The sequence below is a fragment of the Taudactylus pleione genome, unplaced genomic scaffold (genome assembly GCF_031769625.1).
Source record: "Taudactylus pleione unplaced genomic scaffold, aTauple2 ptg000199l, whole genome shotgun sequence".
Classification (NCBI taxonomy): domain Eukaryota; kingdom Metazoa; phylum Chordata; class Amphibia; order Anura; family Myobatrachidae; genus Taudactylus; species Taudactylus pleione.
This window is the reverse complement of record NW_028284601.1, coordinates 2,594,427-2,607,735: the sequence shown is the minus strand read 5'-3', so window position 1 is coordinate 2,607,735 and position 13,309 is coordinate 2,594,427. Positions and strand designations below refer to the sequence as shown.

Here is a 13,309-nt window from a genome sequence, read left to right as displayed (position 1 = left end):
CCCCCGGGAGAGTTAGGGTTAGGCTAGGGGGAGGGAGGGTTAGGGTTAGGCACCCCCGGGGGGGACTTAGGGTTAGGCACCCCCCGGGGGACTTAGGTTTAGGCAGCGGGGAAGGGGGTGGTTAGGGTTAGGCACTTAGAGGGGGGATTAGGCTTAGGCACTTGGGGGGGAAGTTAGGGTTAGGCACCCCTAAGGAGGGTTAGGGTTAGGGGGGTTAGGTTAGTGGATACTTACCTATCCACGATCGGGATTTCCAGCGCTGTCGGGCTTCCGCTACGTCGCACTCTGCTTCTGTCGGGCTGCCGCTGACAGGAATCGAACCGCCGGCCATGCAGCTGACGGTATTTCATACCAATTCCGTATCCGCATGGTCAAATTCACCACCTCCTCCATCCAGACTTCTCCCCATGCCGACCAAATATGCTGGGGATCCTAAGAGTTACAGAGGGTTCCTCAACCTGTGTAGCATACACTTTGAGTTACAGCCCCCAAATTTTCCTAAAGCACATACCAAAACAGCGTATATCATCTCACTGTTGTCGGGGCAAACCCAGGCATGGGCATCACCTCTCTTGTAGAGATCAGATCCAATTCTGTCTAACATTAGTGAATTCCTGTCCACTTTTCAGAAGATATTTAATGAGCCTGGAAGATCTACTTCAGCTGCCTCTGAAATCCTGCAGTTGCGACAAGGACAGCAGTCTATAGGACAAAATGTAATTAATTAAATTTGTACCCTGTCTTCTGAATTAGCATGGAGCAATGAGGTTCTCATTGCTGTATTCTGGCATGGTCTGTCTGACCGCATTAAAGATTAACTATCTACTCGAGAACTACCCTCTAGCTTGGATGAATTGATTTCTATTTGCAATCAAGTGAACAGTGCTATTCAGCAGGAACAAGCAGGAACTCAGTTCCTGAAGGTCTCATTATCTATGATGTAATCAAGAATGCTGTTCCTGAACCTGTCCTGGGCAGTGATGTGGGGTGAGGTCAATGGCTGGGGAGGCACACATGGAGATGGGTCTGATTGCTGGGAGCCTGTCTCGCCACTTATTTACTGTAGCTCTCTCCTCACTACACTAAGCTTTAATGTCCATTGATTCTCCTACCTGCACCACTGTGTCTTCTCTTGCTTCTGCTGACTGGACTCCGAACTCTAAACACTGCAGTGCACTTCCTGGTCACATGACACTTCCAAGGTGTACATCAGGGCTCAAGGCATGCCCCCCACACTCAGAGGCATGCCTTTATTAGCTCTCTTTCTGTGCAGCTTACTGCCCGTGGTGTGGCCCCGTCCCTAGCACTGCAAGCAATGTCTGACTATACAGAAACAAGGCTGAGCTGTTGCTGCCTCATCTCTCATCTCCCTGCAGTCCCAGGGAGCTCCACAAAGCTTGTGAATGTAAACTAGAAAAATGATCACAATAAACAGAGAAGATGTTTATAAGTTATAACTATCTTCTATTTATTATTCTAATCATTTTTATATCAAATCTCAGGAGTATGACAGGGAAGGCTCTACCTACTCTGACTGCACGTCCCTGGTCCTGGTCAAAAATGTATTTTACAAAAAATACGTTTTTCTTTTTGAGTGTATATATATGTTAGGGATGTGTGCCGACCCTGTTTTTGGTTTTGTATCTGTATCTCCTTTGTGTTTTGTATCTGAATCTGGTTTTGGCAAAACTGCCTTTGCGTGTTTTTTGGTTTGGAACTTTGGCCCTCATTCAGAGCCGTACGCTCTGAGCAGAGCGCACGCTCTGAATGAGGGCCGGGCTCCATTTTCATGGAGCGTCCTCCTGGACGCTCGTATAGCTGTGGGTCACCACCCACAGGCTATACGAGCGTGCATTGTGATGGCCGCGATGGTCGAGACCATCGAAATTGCGAGCCGGAGCCTGCGGTTGAGGTTTTCAACTGCAAGCCCCGGAGTGATTTTGGCTCTATCAGAGCCAAAATCACTCCCACTGACATCACTAGTGATGTCAGTGGGCCGGCTTCTGACGGGAGGCGTTCCCGTGGGAACGCCCCCGTCAGGGAGGCACGCCCCCGGCACGCCCACCAATCAACATTGACAGCACGCCCCCTTTGATCGGACACAACGAGCGAAGGACTTTCCTTCGCTCGTCGCGTCTGGCGCATGCGCACGACGGAGCTCCCTCCGTCGTGCGCATGCTCAGTCCATAACATCGACCCACTTGCGAGCGGACAGCCGCTCGCGAGTGGGTCTGAATCAGGCCCTTTATTTCTTTCTAAAAAATCTCAAAAACAGCTAAAATTAAATAATTTGGCCCTGTTTTTGTTCCTACAGTATTATTAACCTCAATAACATTAATTTCCACTTGATAAGTAAATTTTGACCACCTCACAGCTCATAATATTGTTTTCATCCAGTTTAGGCCCATAATTTGCACCAAGCTAGCTGGCTGACTAAGCTAAGTGACAGCAGTGGGCGGCACAAACACGTGGCAGTTCAACTTCAAACATGGCACGTTTTCATTAGTCAAGAGGCCTGAGGGAGATGGAGTATATATGTAGTTGGAGGCAGGGAAAGGAAGGATTGATTCATAGTAAATTTAATTTAAGTTTTTGATTCCAAAGCAAATTTATGAGGGAGAGAGGTGGGGAGTCATTTTCAAAGAATATTTGACTCATTCACATCAGTCCTTGCCCCAGATGAGGTCTTGTGGTGGTCCAGTATTTTTTTTTTTTAATGAAAGGAGATGCTGTCTGTGGCAGCACACAAAACAGAAGCTCTGAACAGGAAGGGGGCAGAGCAGTGGTGTAACTAGGGTATATGGAGTTAAAAAATGGAGCAACCCCCCCACAAGTAGGTGCAGATGCTGAAAGAGTGGGCATGGTCACATGCAACAAGGGTGGGGTCACTGGAAAATGGGGGCGTGACAACATGACACACCACCGTTTCTCATCACTCTGGAAACATTCCTTTCCATTCCATATGCACCTTAATGCCCCAAGTAGTAGTGCTCCTCTTGCAATGCCCACTGTAGTAGTGCCCCTTATGCAATGTCCCCAGTAGCAGTTTCCCTTATGCAGTGCCCCCTGTAGTAGTGCAACTTATATAATGCCCCCAGTAGTGGTCCCCCCTATGCAGTGCCTCTTATATAATGCCCCCAGTAGTAGTCCCCCCTGTGCATTGCCCCCAGTAGTGGCCCTCCCTATGCAATGCCCCTTATATAATGCCCCCAGTAGTAGTCCCCTCTATTCAGTGCCCCCTGTTGTGCCCTTATATAGTGTCCCTAGTAGTAGCCCCCCTGTGCAGTGCCCCCCTTCTACCCCCAGCAGTGCCAGACAAAGACATACAACCCCCAAAGCACTTACCTTAATCCCTGCTCCAGCGCCCGTCGCTGGTCCACCGTCCTCCCGGGCCGGCCTGCTCTGCAGTATGGGAGAGACGGCATGGCATCATGATGTCTCTCCCATCACCCACTGCGGGAGCCAGAAGATGGAGCTCATGAGTGAGCCCCAGCCTGGCTGCGGCAGTGGTCACAACAGTCAATGAGCATCTGTCTGACTGTCATTGGCTGCCAAAACAAACACACTGTCGCCAGGTAGTACTACCCAGGGACGGTGTTTGTTACTTTGTAGTGGGGACCGCACAGAGGCCCTGCTTCAGAGCCGGACGCTCTGACAGAGCGCTCGCTCTGAATCAGGGCCGTCCCTCTGTTTTTTTTGAGCGGCCTCCTGGCTGCTCGCATAGCTGTGGGTTACCACCCACAGCTATAGCGAGCGGACAAAATGATGGTCGCGATGGTCAAGACCATCATGACCATCGGGCTTGCGATGAGACCCTTGTGGTAGGGTCTCGTTGCCGCAAGCCCTGGAGTGCTTTCGGCTCTATCAGAGCCAAAAGCACTCCCACTGACATCACTTGTGATGTCAGTGGGGCCGGCCCCAGACGGTAGGCGTTCCCATGGGAACACCTCCGTCTGGGCAGACACGCCCCCGGCCTGCCCACCAAAGGGGGCGTGCTGTCACTCAACATCGACAGCACGCCCCCCTTTGTAGCAAGACTCGGAGCGACGGCTTCCCCGTCGCTATCCGGGTCTCGCGCATGCTCACGACGGAGCCGGTGAGCGGGTCTGAATTAGGCCCAGAGTGCGGTCCACACTACACTGACCAGTAACCAGTGCTGGGAGGGGAGGAGAGAGAACATCTTCAGATACCATCACAAAATAACCTATCCATCTGACCAAACATGACTGTTATGATCAAGGAAAACACAAGCCCACCAGGTTGGTAGCTACAAATCAAGGTTGAAAAATGGCATAAGACTATTTTGCAAGTATACCTATTTGTGATTTTAGTTGAAATAAATACAGTATGAAACTATAAAAAAAAAAAGTATCAGAGCAACGGCAGTTTAAAAAAATATAGGACATCTATGAAACATTTGCCACACAGCAGACAGGATGGCTGTTTGATAAACTCTAATATTAAAAATGTCAGGCAGCAATGCCCCAAACAGTACATAATGCAAAGAAAAGAGGTGCAAGATGGAAAGGTCATTGGGCCCTTCCACCCACCCTTATGTTGTATATAGGACATGCACAGTTTAACAAACCAAACACTTCAGCGACAGGGACTGCCAATTGTGGAAATTGGTTTGTTTGGGCCCCACAAAACAAGCTACCAACAGGCAGCTGACATTGCTGGCAATGATCTCTCCGTGCACAAACTGGCTTTACAGAGACAAGATGTTGTCGCCATCATCATCCGATTCCTCACCCTCATCAGTGTGTACATCATCTTCACACAATATTAATTTGTCCCCGCTGGAATCCACCATTACAGAATCAGGTGCCTCTGTAATTTTTGGATGTAATTGGCAGTAAAGATCTTCCTCGTGAAGTTTGTAGTTCATTTTGATGAACATCATCTTTTCCACATTTTGAGGAAGTAACCTCCTATGCCGATCGCTGACAAGGTTCCCAGCTGTGCTGAAATCTCTTTCTAAGTACACACTGGAGGGTGGGTGGCTCAAGTAAAACAAAGCCAGTTTGTGCAAGGGCCTCCAAATTGCCTTTTTTTCCTGCCAGTAGTGAAACAAACTGTCTGACATGCCTATTTGGACACTAAAATTAAAATAGTCCTCAACCATTCTTTGAATGGTGACCATATCAGATGGAGTCACGGTAAAGGTCTCATTAATTGTAGGCAATTCTTTTAGACCCGACCAGATGTCAAAACTTGGTTGTGTTGACTCATCTGCATCACCTGTGGGTCTTTTTTTGGGAAAGTTTAGTTTTTTCCTGGCAGCCGCACTTGCTGGAAATACTGAAGGGGGAGCCATCGCTGCATCATGTGCCACTTGAGCTGACAATTTGCTTACCAACAGCTCTTTGCATCTCTTCAGATCTGTGTCCATTTAGTATTGCTGTAACCAGGTCAGATGACACTCCTACCCAAGGAAATCCTTTTGTCTCAGAATGTTTACGCAAAAAACGTCTCCATTGGGCACATTGTTCCAGATTTGCAGGTCATGCTGGCGTTTGCATGAATCAATCAGTTATCCAGAGAAGTTACTGGTGGCCTACACTTCTACAAAACACACAACAGTTTGTCACTGCATTTTCCAAATGCGCCCAACATAAAAGTTCTCGACAGGCATTGGCTGGACGACTTTTACCTACCAAGCTTTGTATCCATATATCTATGAATTTTATTTCAGAGTTATCTTATTCTAAAGGTTTTAACACTATTTGGGTCATTGTCGACCGATTCTCAAAAATGGCACAGTTTGACCCTCTCCGAGGTCTCCCTTCAGTGCCTATATTGGCTCAACATTTCATCAAGGAAGTTTTTCAATTACATAGGTTTCCTGAGGAGATTGTTTTAGAAAAAGGAGTTGTACCAAATGATGTCAGTCCCTGTGTCAAGTCTTCTAGATTCAACTGAACTTCTCTATGGCTTTTCATCCTCAATCCAATGGGCAAACTGAGAGAGTTAACCAAGATCTAGAGACTTTTCTCTGATTATACATCTCTTCCTCCCAGGACAGTTGGCTTCATCTACTACCCTGGGCAGAGTTTGCACACAATAACCATTATTACGAATCCTCAGCTTCTACTCCATTTTATACTGTTTATGGTCTTCATCCCAGAGTTCCGATCTTTGCCCCATTACCAGCAGCTTCAGTATCTGCTTCTGAAACTTTTCTTTAAAAGAAAAACTTTGCAGGAAACTGGTGTCAGGTTGTGAGTCTTTACTTACAGCATCTCAGAGATACAAACTTCAAACCGACCAGAGACAGGCTGTGCCCAGTTTCAAGCCAGGTGACGGAGTGTGTTTATCCACTTGCAATTTACGTCTTCGAATTCTATCAATTAAGTTTGCTCCATGTTTTATTGGACCATTCTTTATCTCTTGAGTCATCAACCCTGTGTCATACAGGCTACTCCTGCCGTCATACCTCAAGGTACCAAATTCTTTCCATGTTTCTCTTTTATAACCACTGGTGTTGAATTGTTTCTTCACTCCCAAACTAGATTCATGTAAAATTCAGACTGTGCATAGTGACGAGTATGAGATGCAGATGATTCTGGATTCTAGAATTTGACACAGTCATTTACAATACCTTGTAGACTGGAAGGGTTATGGATCCTGGATCAGGTCTTCTGATCTTCATGCTCCAACACTAGTGAGGAAATTCCATCTGAAATTCCCAGCTAAGCCCCATCAAGTGTCCAGTGGCCATTTATAAAAAGCGGAGGTACTGTCATGCATTGGGGTCTTAGCCCTACTTATCGTGTCTGGTGGTGCCATCTCTGAGTTGTTCGCATGTCATTTGGCCGTCCACAGTATATCTGAGTACTGTACCTTCATTACTGTGTTTACTATCCGGACTCCAGAACATTGCCAGAACAACTCACTTTCCTGATGTGGACTCCCTGGTTCCGGACTTCAGTTTCTTATGCTCTGTTCCTGGTTCCTCTGTGTTCCTGGTTCCTGTTTGTTCTAGCTTTGCTCAACTTTGACTGGTTCCTCTGCTCCAGGCCTATTTCATCATTGTGCCTTTCTATCGCAAGTATCCTAGATTACATGTATCTATTAGCATTACCATTGGCTGTGACAGGTTTCCTGTTTCAGGTATCTGGTAGCTGGGGTTAGTGCTGAGTCTCAGGTTCCATTCACAGTTCTGTGTATCAGTGTGTGGGTTCCAGGTCTGTGTGCCAGTGTTCAGCTCACAGGTCCTGAGTTCCCCATTTCTGGTCTCAGTGCTCCTGTTGCCAGTCTAGCTTAACGCTGTTCTGAGTTTCATTGTAGTTACATCTTCTGATTTCCCAGTAGTGGGTGCCAGCTCCAGGTTCTTGGATTCAGGGTCCATGGTTGAGATTTCCACAGTTGGTTCCAGTCCTTATTGTTGTTGATTCCAGTTCATGCTCTGGCTCTGTATCTGTTCAGAGATTCCATCCTTACTCCCAGTGCTCTTCCAGCCCTGTTGGTTTCATGCAAAGGAATCTCATAAAAGTCCCAGTTTTAGCTTCATCCCTGCCTCAGCTATTCCCAATGGTCCCGATATGGATCTGAAACCACAGGCTCTGTGACAGGTGATACAGTGGGTTAACAGCAGCAGTACATCGGTGATAGTGGTGATGCACAGAGTTAACAGCGGTATACATTAATAGACTATGGCAGGTCTATATAGGTAATACTGGTCTCTAGAATGTGCTTAGGTCAATCCACACTTTTATAGGAAAAGTTATAAGTGCAGAACAAGAAATCGCAACAAAAGAGACAACATTCATTATACATTATGCCTAAATGTACATACCTCATCATTAACACATAATACATAAAAAAGTAATTTCTTTATAAAAAGCAAAGTATATATATATATATATACACACACACACGCGCACACAAAACACAAAACCAAACTCATGTAAACGCCTGAAACACCTCATACAATAAAGTAAAATAAATTAAGTATTCACAGTATATTATATATTATTATTATTGTATTAAATTATAGTGGTACACCAATTCGCAGATGTGCAATGTTTCATCATTTCGGAATATTTACTACACTTTGATGTTACTGCTGCTGACTAGTGTCTATCAGTCATTACAGACATCACAAGAGCTGATGTTTGTTTCCCAGCCAGTCAGCACAGACATTTTGCAAATTATAGATGCCCCTATTATTAAAAGGGCAAGTTTTAAACCTTCTATTTTTACCTGTGTGGCTGAGACCATCCAGCTGGAAGGAGAATTTGAATTTCGAGACTGTGCTTGGTGGACCGAACCCAGCTGTGCACCTCGCCCCATTGGGACTGAATAAATAATATTGTTTCATACTGGAGACATGTCATATTTATTTCTGGTTACAACAATAATTCGGTCTGAGCTAAGATGCTCAGTGGGAGACAAACATCTCATCCTCTCCTATTCTTCTCCTAATGACGATTGGCATAAAAAACATTATAGAAACAACAAGAAGAAAAACCATGACTGTGACATGTTGAAATAAACCATATGGAGCTCAATATAAAGTTTGTTCAAGTTTTATTATGAGAAATATAAATAATGGAACATGGAGAAACCAGTAACTAAATCATAGATGATAGTATAGTACATCATGTATTTAACTGCAAGCTTCCGATATAAATTATAATAAATAAAAACAATAAAATAATAAAAAAATGATAGCAAAATATATTAAATAATGACAGTAACAATCACAACAATAATAATAATAATAATAATAATAATAATAATAATATTAGCAACAAGAACAACAATAATAATAATAGCAGCAATAATAATAATAATAATATCAACTACAATAATAATAATAATAATAATAATAATAATAATAATAACATCATATCGAATAGAAAAAAAAAAACTGAATTCAACAAATGCTGGTTTTGTTCCCCTTAATGCTTTTCCGGGGGTGTCATCACTGCGATATGTTGGCATATTAGTCTAAATCCGAGTTTATTTTCATCGTATTTTTCATATGTTTCCCACGTCCTCTGTGTCTTTTTGGAACATGTATTGTGGGGTGTAGCTGAGGGTCCTGTCTCTGCAGCCCCTTTTCTCGCGGCCTCCCATGAATCAGAGAACGCAGGTCCTCATCCAGGATCAAGACCAGGTTTAGCAGGACATCTTCCTGTAGACATTCTGCAGACACCTAATGGTATAAAACATCACCTGTATGAATTTACTGAAACTTATTTTGTCAATGTAATTTCCCAATCTTAAGCTGGGTTCACACTTAACATATATATCTGCAGATGATGGTTGTTCATACACACTGAACAACCATCATCTGTCTTCTGGCCGCAGGTCCCCGCGGCCTGTGCAGCACAGCCAACGTGATATGTCTGAGAACGACGCCGTTCACAGACGTAACTCTGGTACACACTGGCCGACAGGCACCCGATATATTGGCCAATCAATTGATTGGCCAATATATCTGCCACTGTGTACCCAGCATTACAGGTCAATGATTTGATCCATTGTCTGTCTAATACCAAAGTTAGAGCTCCAACATAGCTTGGGGGTCCAGTACAGTCTATTTATTTGAAACTGGGAATATGTCACTCAGAATCCATACATGGAACGGCATTTAGGACTGAGAATAAATGAAGTCACACCTTTGATTTAGAAGTAATTATGGGAGTCCTAACCAGGTCATCATAGAACACATTTGAGTCACCACCTGGAAGCTACTTCAGCCCATGTCACTGCTTTCCCATGGAAACTTACCCTCTCTGTGTACTTGTGCAACTGATGCCGACACACCTCCAGCTCCGGGGGTTTTATCATTTCCTAAAAATGTAATAAATGAACCATGTCAGGGAACACTAACAGACAATGATGATGATGCACGTTATGTTGGGCAAATCAGTAATGAGCCCACGTTCTCAGAAAGTTACAGCGTTGTTACTTACACATTTGGACAGATCCGTCTTGAGAATGGAGAAAGTTTCCAGATTTTGGCTCACCAGACTGGTCATTGTCATATTTTCCAGGACTGTTACAGCCAGTGACACCCTGAGCATTGTGAGGGTCAGTCTGTCATTGCCCTGAGAGGAGAGAGGTGAATGGTGAGTACACAGCACAGAGTGACAGGGGACCTCCCAGTATCCTGAGAGGAGACAGATAGATGGCCGAAATGAGTAACACAACTAAGCAGCTGAACAAAGAGGGAATAAGTCACCTGGATTCACAGGCTGTGGTGAAACCGTGCATTCCAGGTGAAAACTCGCACACTCACATTTGTGGCTTTGCCAAAATGTATTTAATGATTTAAATAAAATTGATAATGTAATTCACCAGAGAAAAGCATTACATTTTACAGCAATTCCTCCTGATTACACGTGTGACATTAATTTCCACATAACACAGATGATGGTAAATCCATATTTATTAGAGATGAGGGAGATGACTAATAGATCGGGACATACAGTATTTAAGTATAATATCGGGGGGTGAAGACGACCAAAACTAATACCTGTAAATCACAGTTTGGAAACTTCTTCAGACGAAGCCCGTGGTGGCATTTGGGTTTGTTTTCTTTCATTTCCTTTGGAAGCAAAGACGCGATTTAGTGGCGGTAATATTACATGTCCTCCTATAGATATTGTCCCATATGGTCTTCTTCTGTAGGTCTCCCGCTCCCAGCTGTTCAGCCCTTGTATCACTATCTCCTCCCATTGATGCTAAAACCCAGACCATATACAGATCCCACCATCCACTAACACCCAGCGACCACTCTGCCATCTGTACTCACATGTATATTCTGCAGCTCCTTCACCTGTGACATAGCGCTGGGAGGTATAGATCTATGTCTGTGCATGTGACAGTGAGTCCTCACTGGGTGTCCTGTCGTGGTGTCCTGGGAGAAGGTATAGTACAGCAACGTGACCGCCAGTATCCTGATAGTGACATCCATTCCTGCACAAGAAGGACAAATTTAATTCATAATGTCACATATACTGTATACAGATGTTACTAAACTCTACATATATGAATGCAGGTATATAAGTTCTGCAAGCATAATATATATATATAATATATATATATATATATATATATATAATATGTATTATATGAACATAACATTGTACCCAATGTAACACATCACAGTCCCAGTATCCTCACCTGCTGGTTTATTCTGTGCCTCTTCAGTGCTGGTTTCAGGTCTATGTCCATTCTGGCCATGTTTCTCCCTTTATATATCAGTCTCCAAGAGAGGAATATCTTCATTTTCATGATATTGTTAGGATTACTTTTCTTTCGTCCAGAATACAAGTGACCGGAAAGACGTTACAGCAGAGCTGGGAATTCCTATACAGCTTTCACTTTCCTACCTGTACAGGTGAGACGGTGACGTTAGTTAACTCAGACACACAGCAGGCACCTCCCTCCTGTTACAGGTCAGACTCCTGCACATACCAAGGATTCCTCACAGCTATAAAGCTACAACTACCTGAGGTAAGTGATAAGAGAGTGAGAATGGAGACAGCATTTTCCTGCTGCAGAGATGATGTAAGAGGAACATTGGAGGAGATGTATCAAACTTTCTAAAGAGAAGCGGTCAAATGGAGACGTTATACATAGCAACCAATCAGCATCTGGCTCTCATTTCTCAAGTACATTCTTTAAAATGATATCTAGAAGCTGATTGGTTGCTACAGGAAGCTTCTCCACAGGGGAAGCAATCGGGAAGCCGACTGCCTATATACCGGCAGCCGGCTTCCCGACTGTCTTATCCCGGCAAGGGTGAAATGCCGGGCGTCTAGATGTAGACGCCCGCATTTCCCTGACCCGCGCCCGGCATCACGATCGTAGTGATGCCGGGCGCCGCGAGCGGACAGCCGCGGGGGGGGAGGGTTAGGTTTAGGGCTCCCGGAGGGTACTTAGGGTTAGGCACCCCCCCGGGAGGGTTAGGCTAGGGGGAGGGATGGTTAGGCACCCCCCGGGGGGGACTTAGGGTTAGGCACCCCCCCGGGGGACTTAGGTTTAGGTAGCAGGGAAGGGGTTGGTTAGGGTTAGGCACTTAGAGGGGGGATTAGGGTTAGGCACTTGGGGGGGAAGTTAGGGTTAGGCACCCCTAAGGAGGGTTAGGGGGGTTAGGTTAGTGGATACTTACCTATCCACGATCGGGATTTCCAGCGCCGTCGGGCTTCCGCTGCATCGCACTCTGCTCCTGTCGGGCTGCCGCTGACGGGAATCGAACCGCATTCATACCCATTCCCTCCACAGGTCCTCTTTAGAAGGTCCCCACCTATGCCCTCTATACACACAACACGCCCCCGTCTCCTGTTACAGGTCCATCATCTGCACATAGTCGGGGTTCCTCCTGTCACATAGCAACAACTACCTAAGGTCACACCTCTGTAAATAATAAGGGGTATATTTACTAGAGTGCAGGTTTTTTGAAGTGGAGATATTGCCCATAGCAACCAATCAGATTCTAGCTCTTATCTTCTATATGGTCTTAGATAAATGTTAAGTAGAATCTGATTGGTTGCTATGGGTAACATCTCCACTTCTAAAAACCCGCACTTTAGTAAATATACCTCTAAGTCTCCATATTGTTCATGTCAGACAGCTGTTCTGAACAAGGATTCCTCCTGTCATACAGCGATCACCTCCATATTGTTACAGGTAAACCTTGTGAAATAATAAAGGTAGCTTATTTCTGGAAGGCTTCCGGTTTCTGTGAATCCACCAAACTAGGGATAGACTTTGAAGATCGATCTATGAGATGTTCAGTGTCCTATCCTGGTGTGATTATGGATTGATTCCGACAAAGTGTTATATCGGCCAGATCGATAATTTCCTGGCAATAAAGCAATATGGTGTTTTCTTGGTCATACAATGCTGGTATCTGTCTCATGATCATGACCTCCTTTATTCATTTGATAAAATGGCGGCCAGTATCCCCTTTCTGGATTTCCAATTGGACGCAACACCCTGTGACAACAGCACCTTCACAATCTCTTCACCAATCGCTAAAGAAGACATATTAGCCAATCGTATTGCAGGAAAATGCAACAAGCCAATCAGAATACTTGGTGTCTCGACACAAAGCATCTAGAAGCGATGGCCTAAGTGGAACATGGGTTTTACACTGAAATATAAGATGACCAGGACAAAGGAGCCTAAGAATTTTACCAGAACCACCCTGAGAGCCTGCTTCATAGCAATGTCCAGCTGAGGAAGGAGGCAGAGAGTATGCGGAGGGTGCAATGAAAAAAAGGCTCGAGATCGCACATGTGCAAATTATTGTTATGGGGAAAGGATTGATTTGTGCACCCTACCGATA

General features: G+C 44.9%; 1 protein-coding gene across 1 annotated transcript; it reads right to left on the bottom strand.

Moving 5' to 3' along the window:
• Window positions 1-8,950: 8,950 nt before the first annotated feature.
• Window positions 8,951-11,220, bottom strand: LOC148518694 (uncharacterized). Its single transcript, XM_088477135.1, has 6 exons — window positions 11,140-11,220; window positions 10,769-10,932; window positions 10,490-10,561; window positions 9,927-10,061; window positions 9,742-9,804; window positions 8,951-9,163 (listed from the first exon to the last, which is right to left on the bottom strand). Exons 2-6 carry the CDS (start codon window positions 10,928-10,930, stop codon window positions 8,951-8,953), a joined length of 645 nt encoding a protein of 214 aa, XP_088333261.1. The 5' UTR covers window positions 10,931-10,932; window positions 11,140-11,220.
• Between the last annotated feature and the right edge of the window lie 2,089 nt (window positions 11,221-13,309).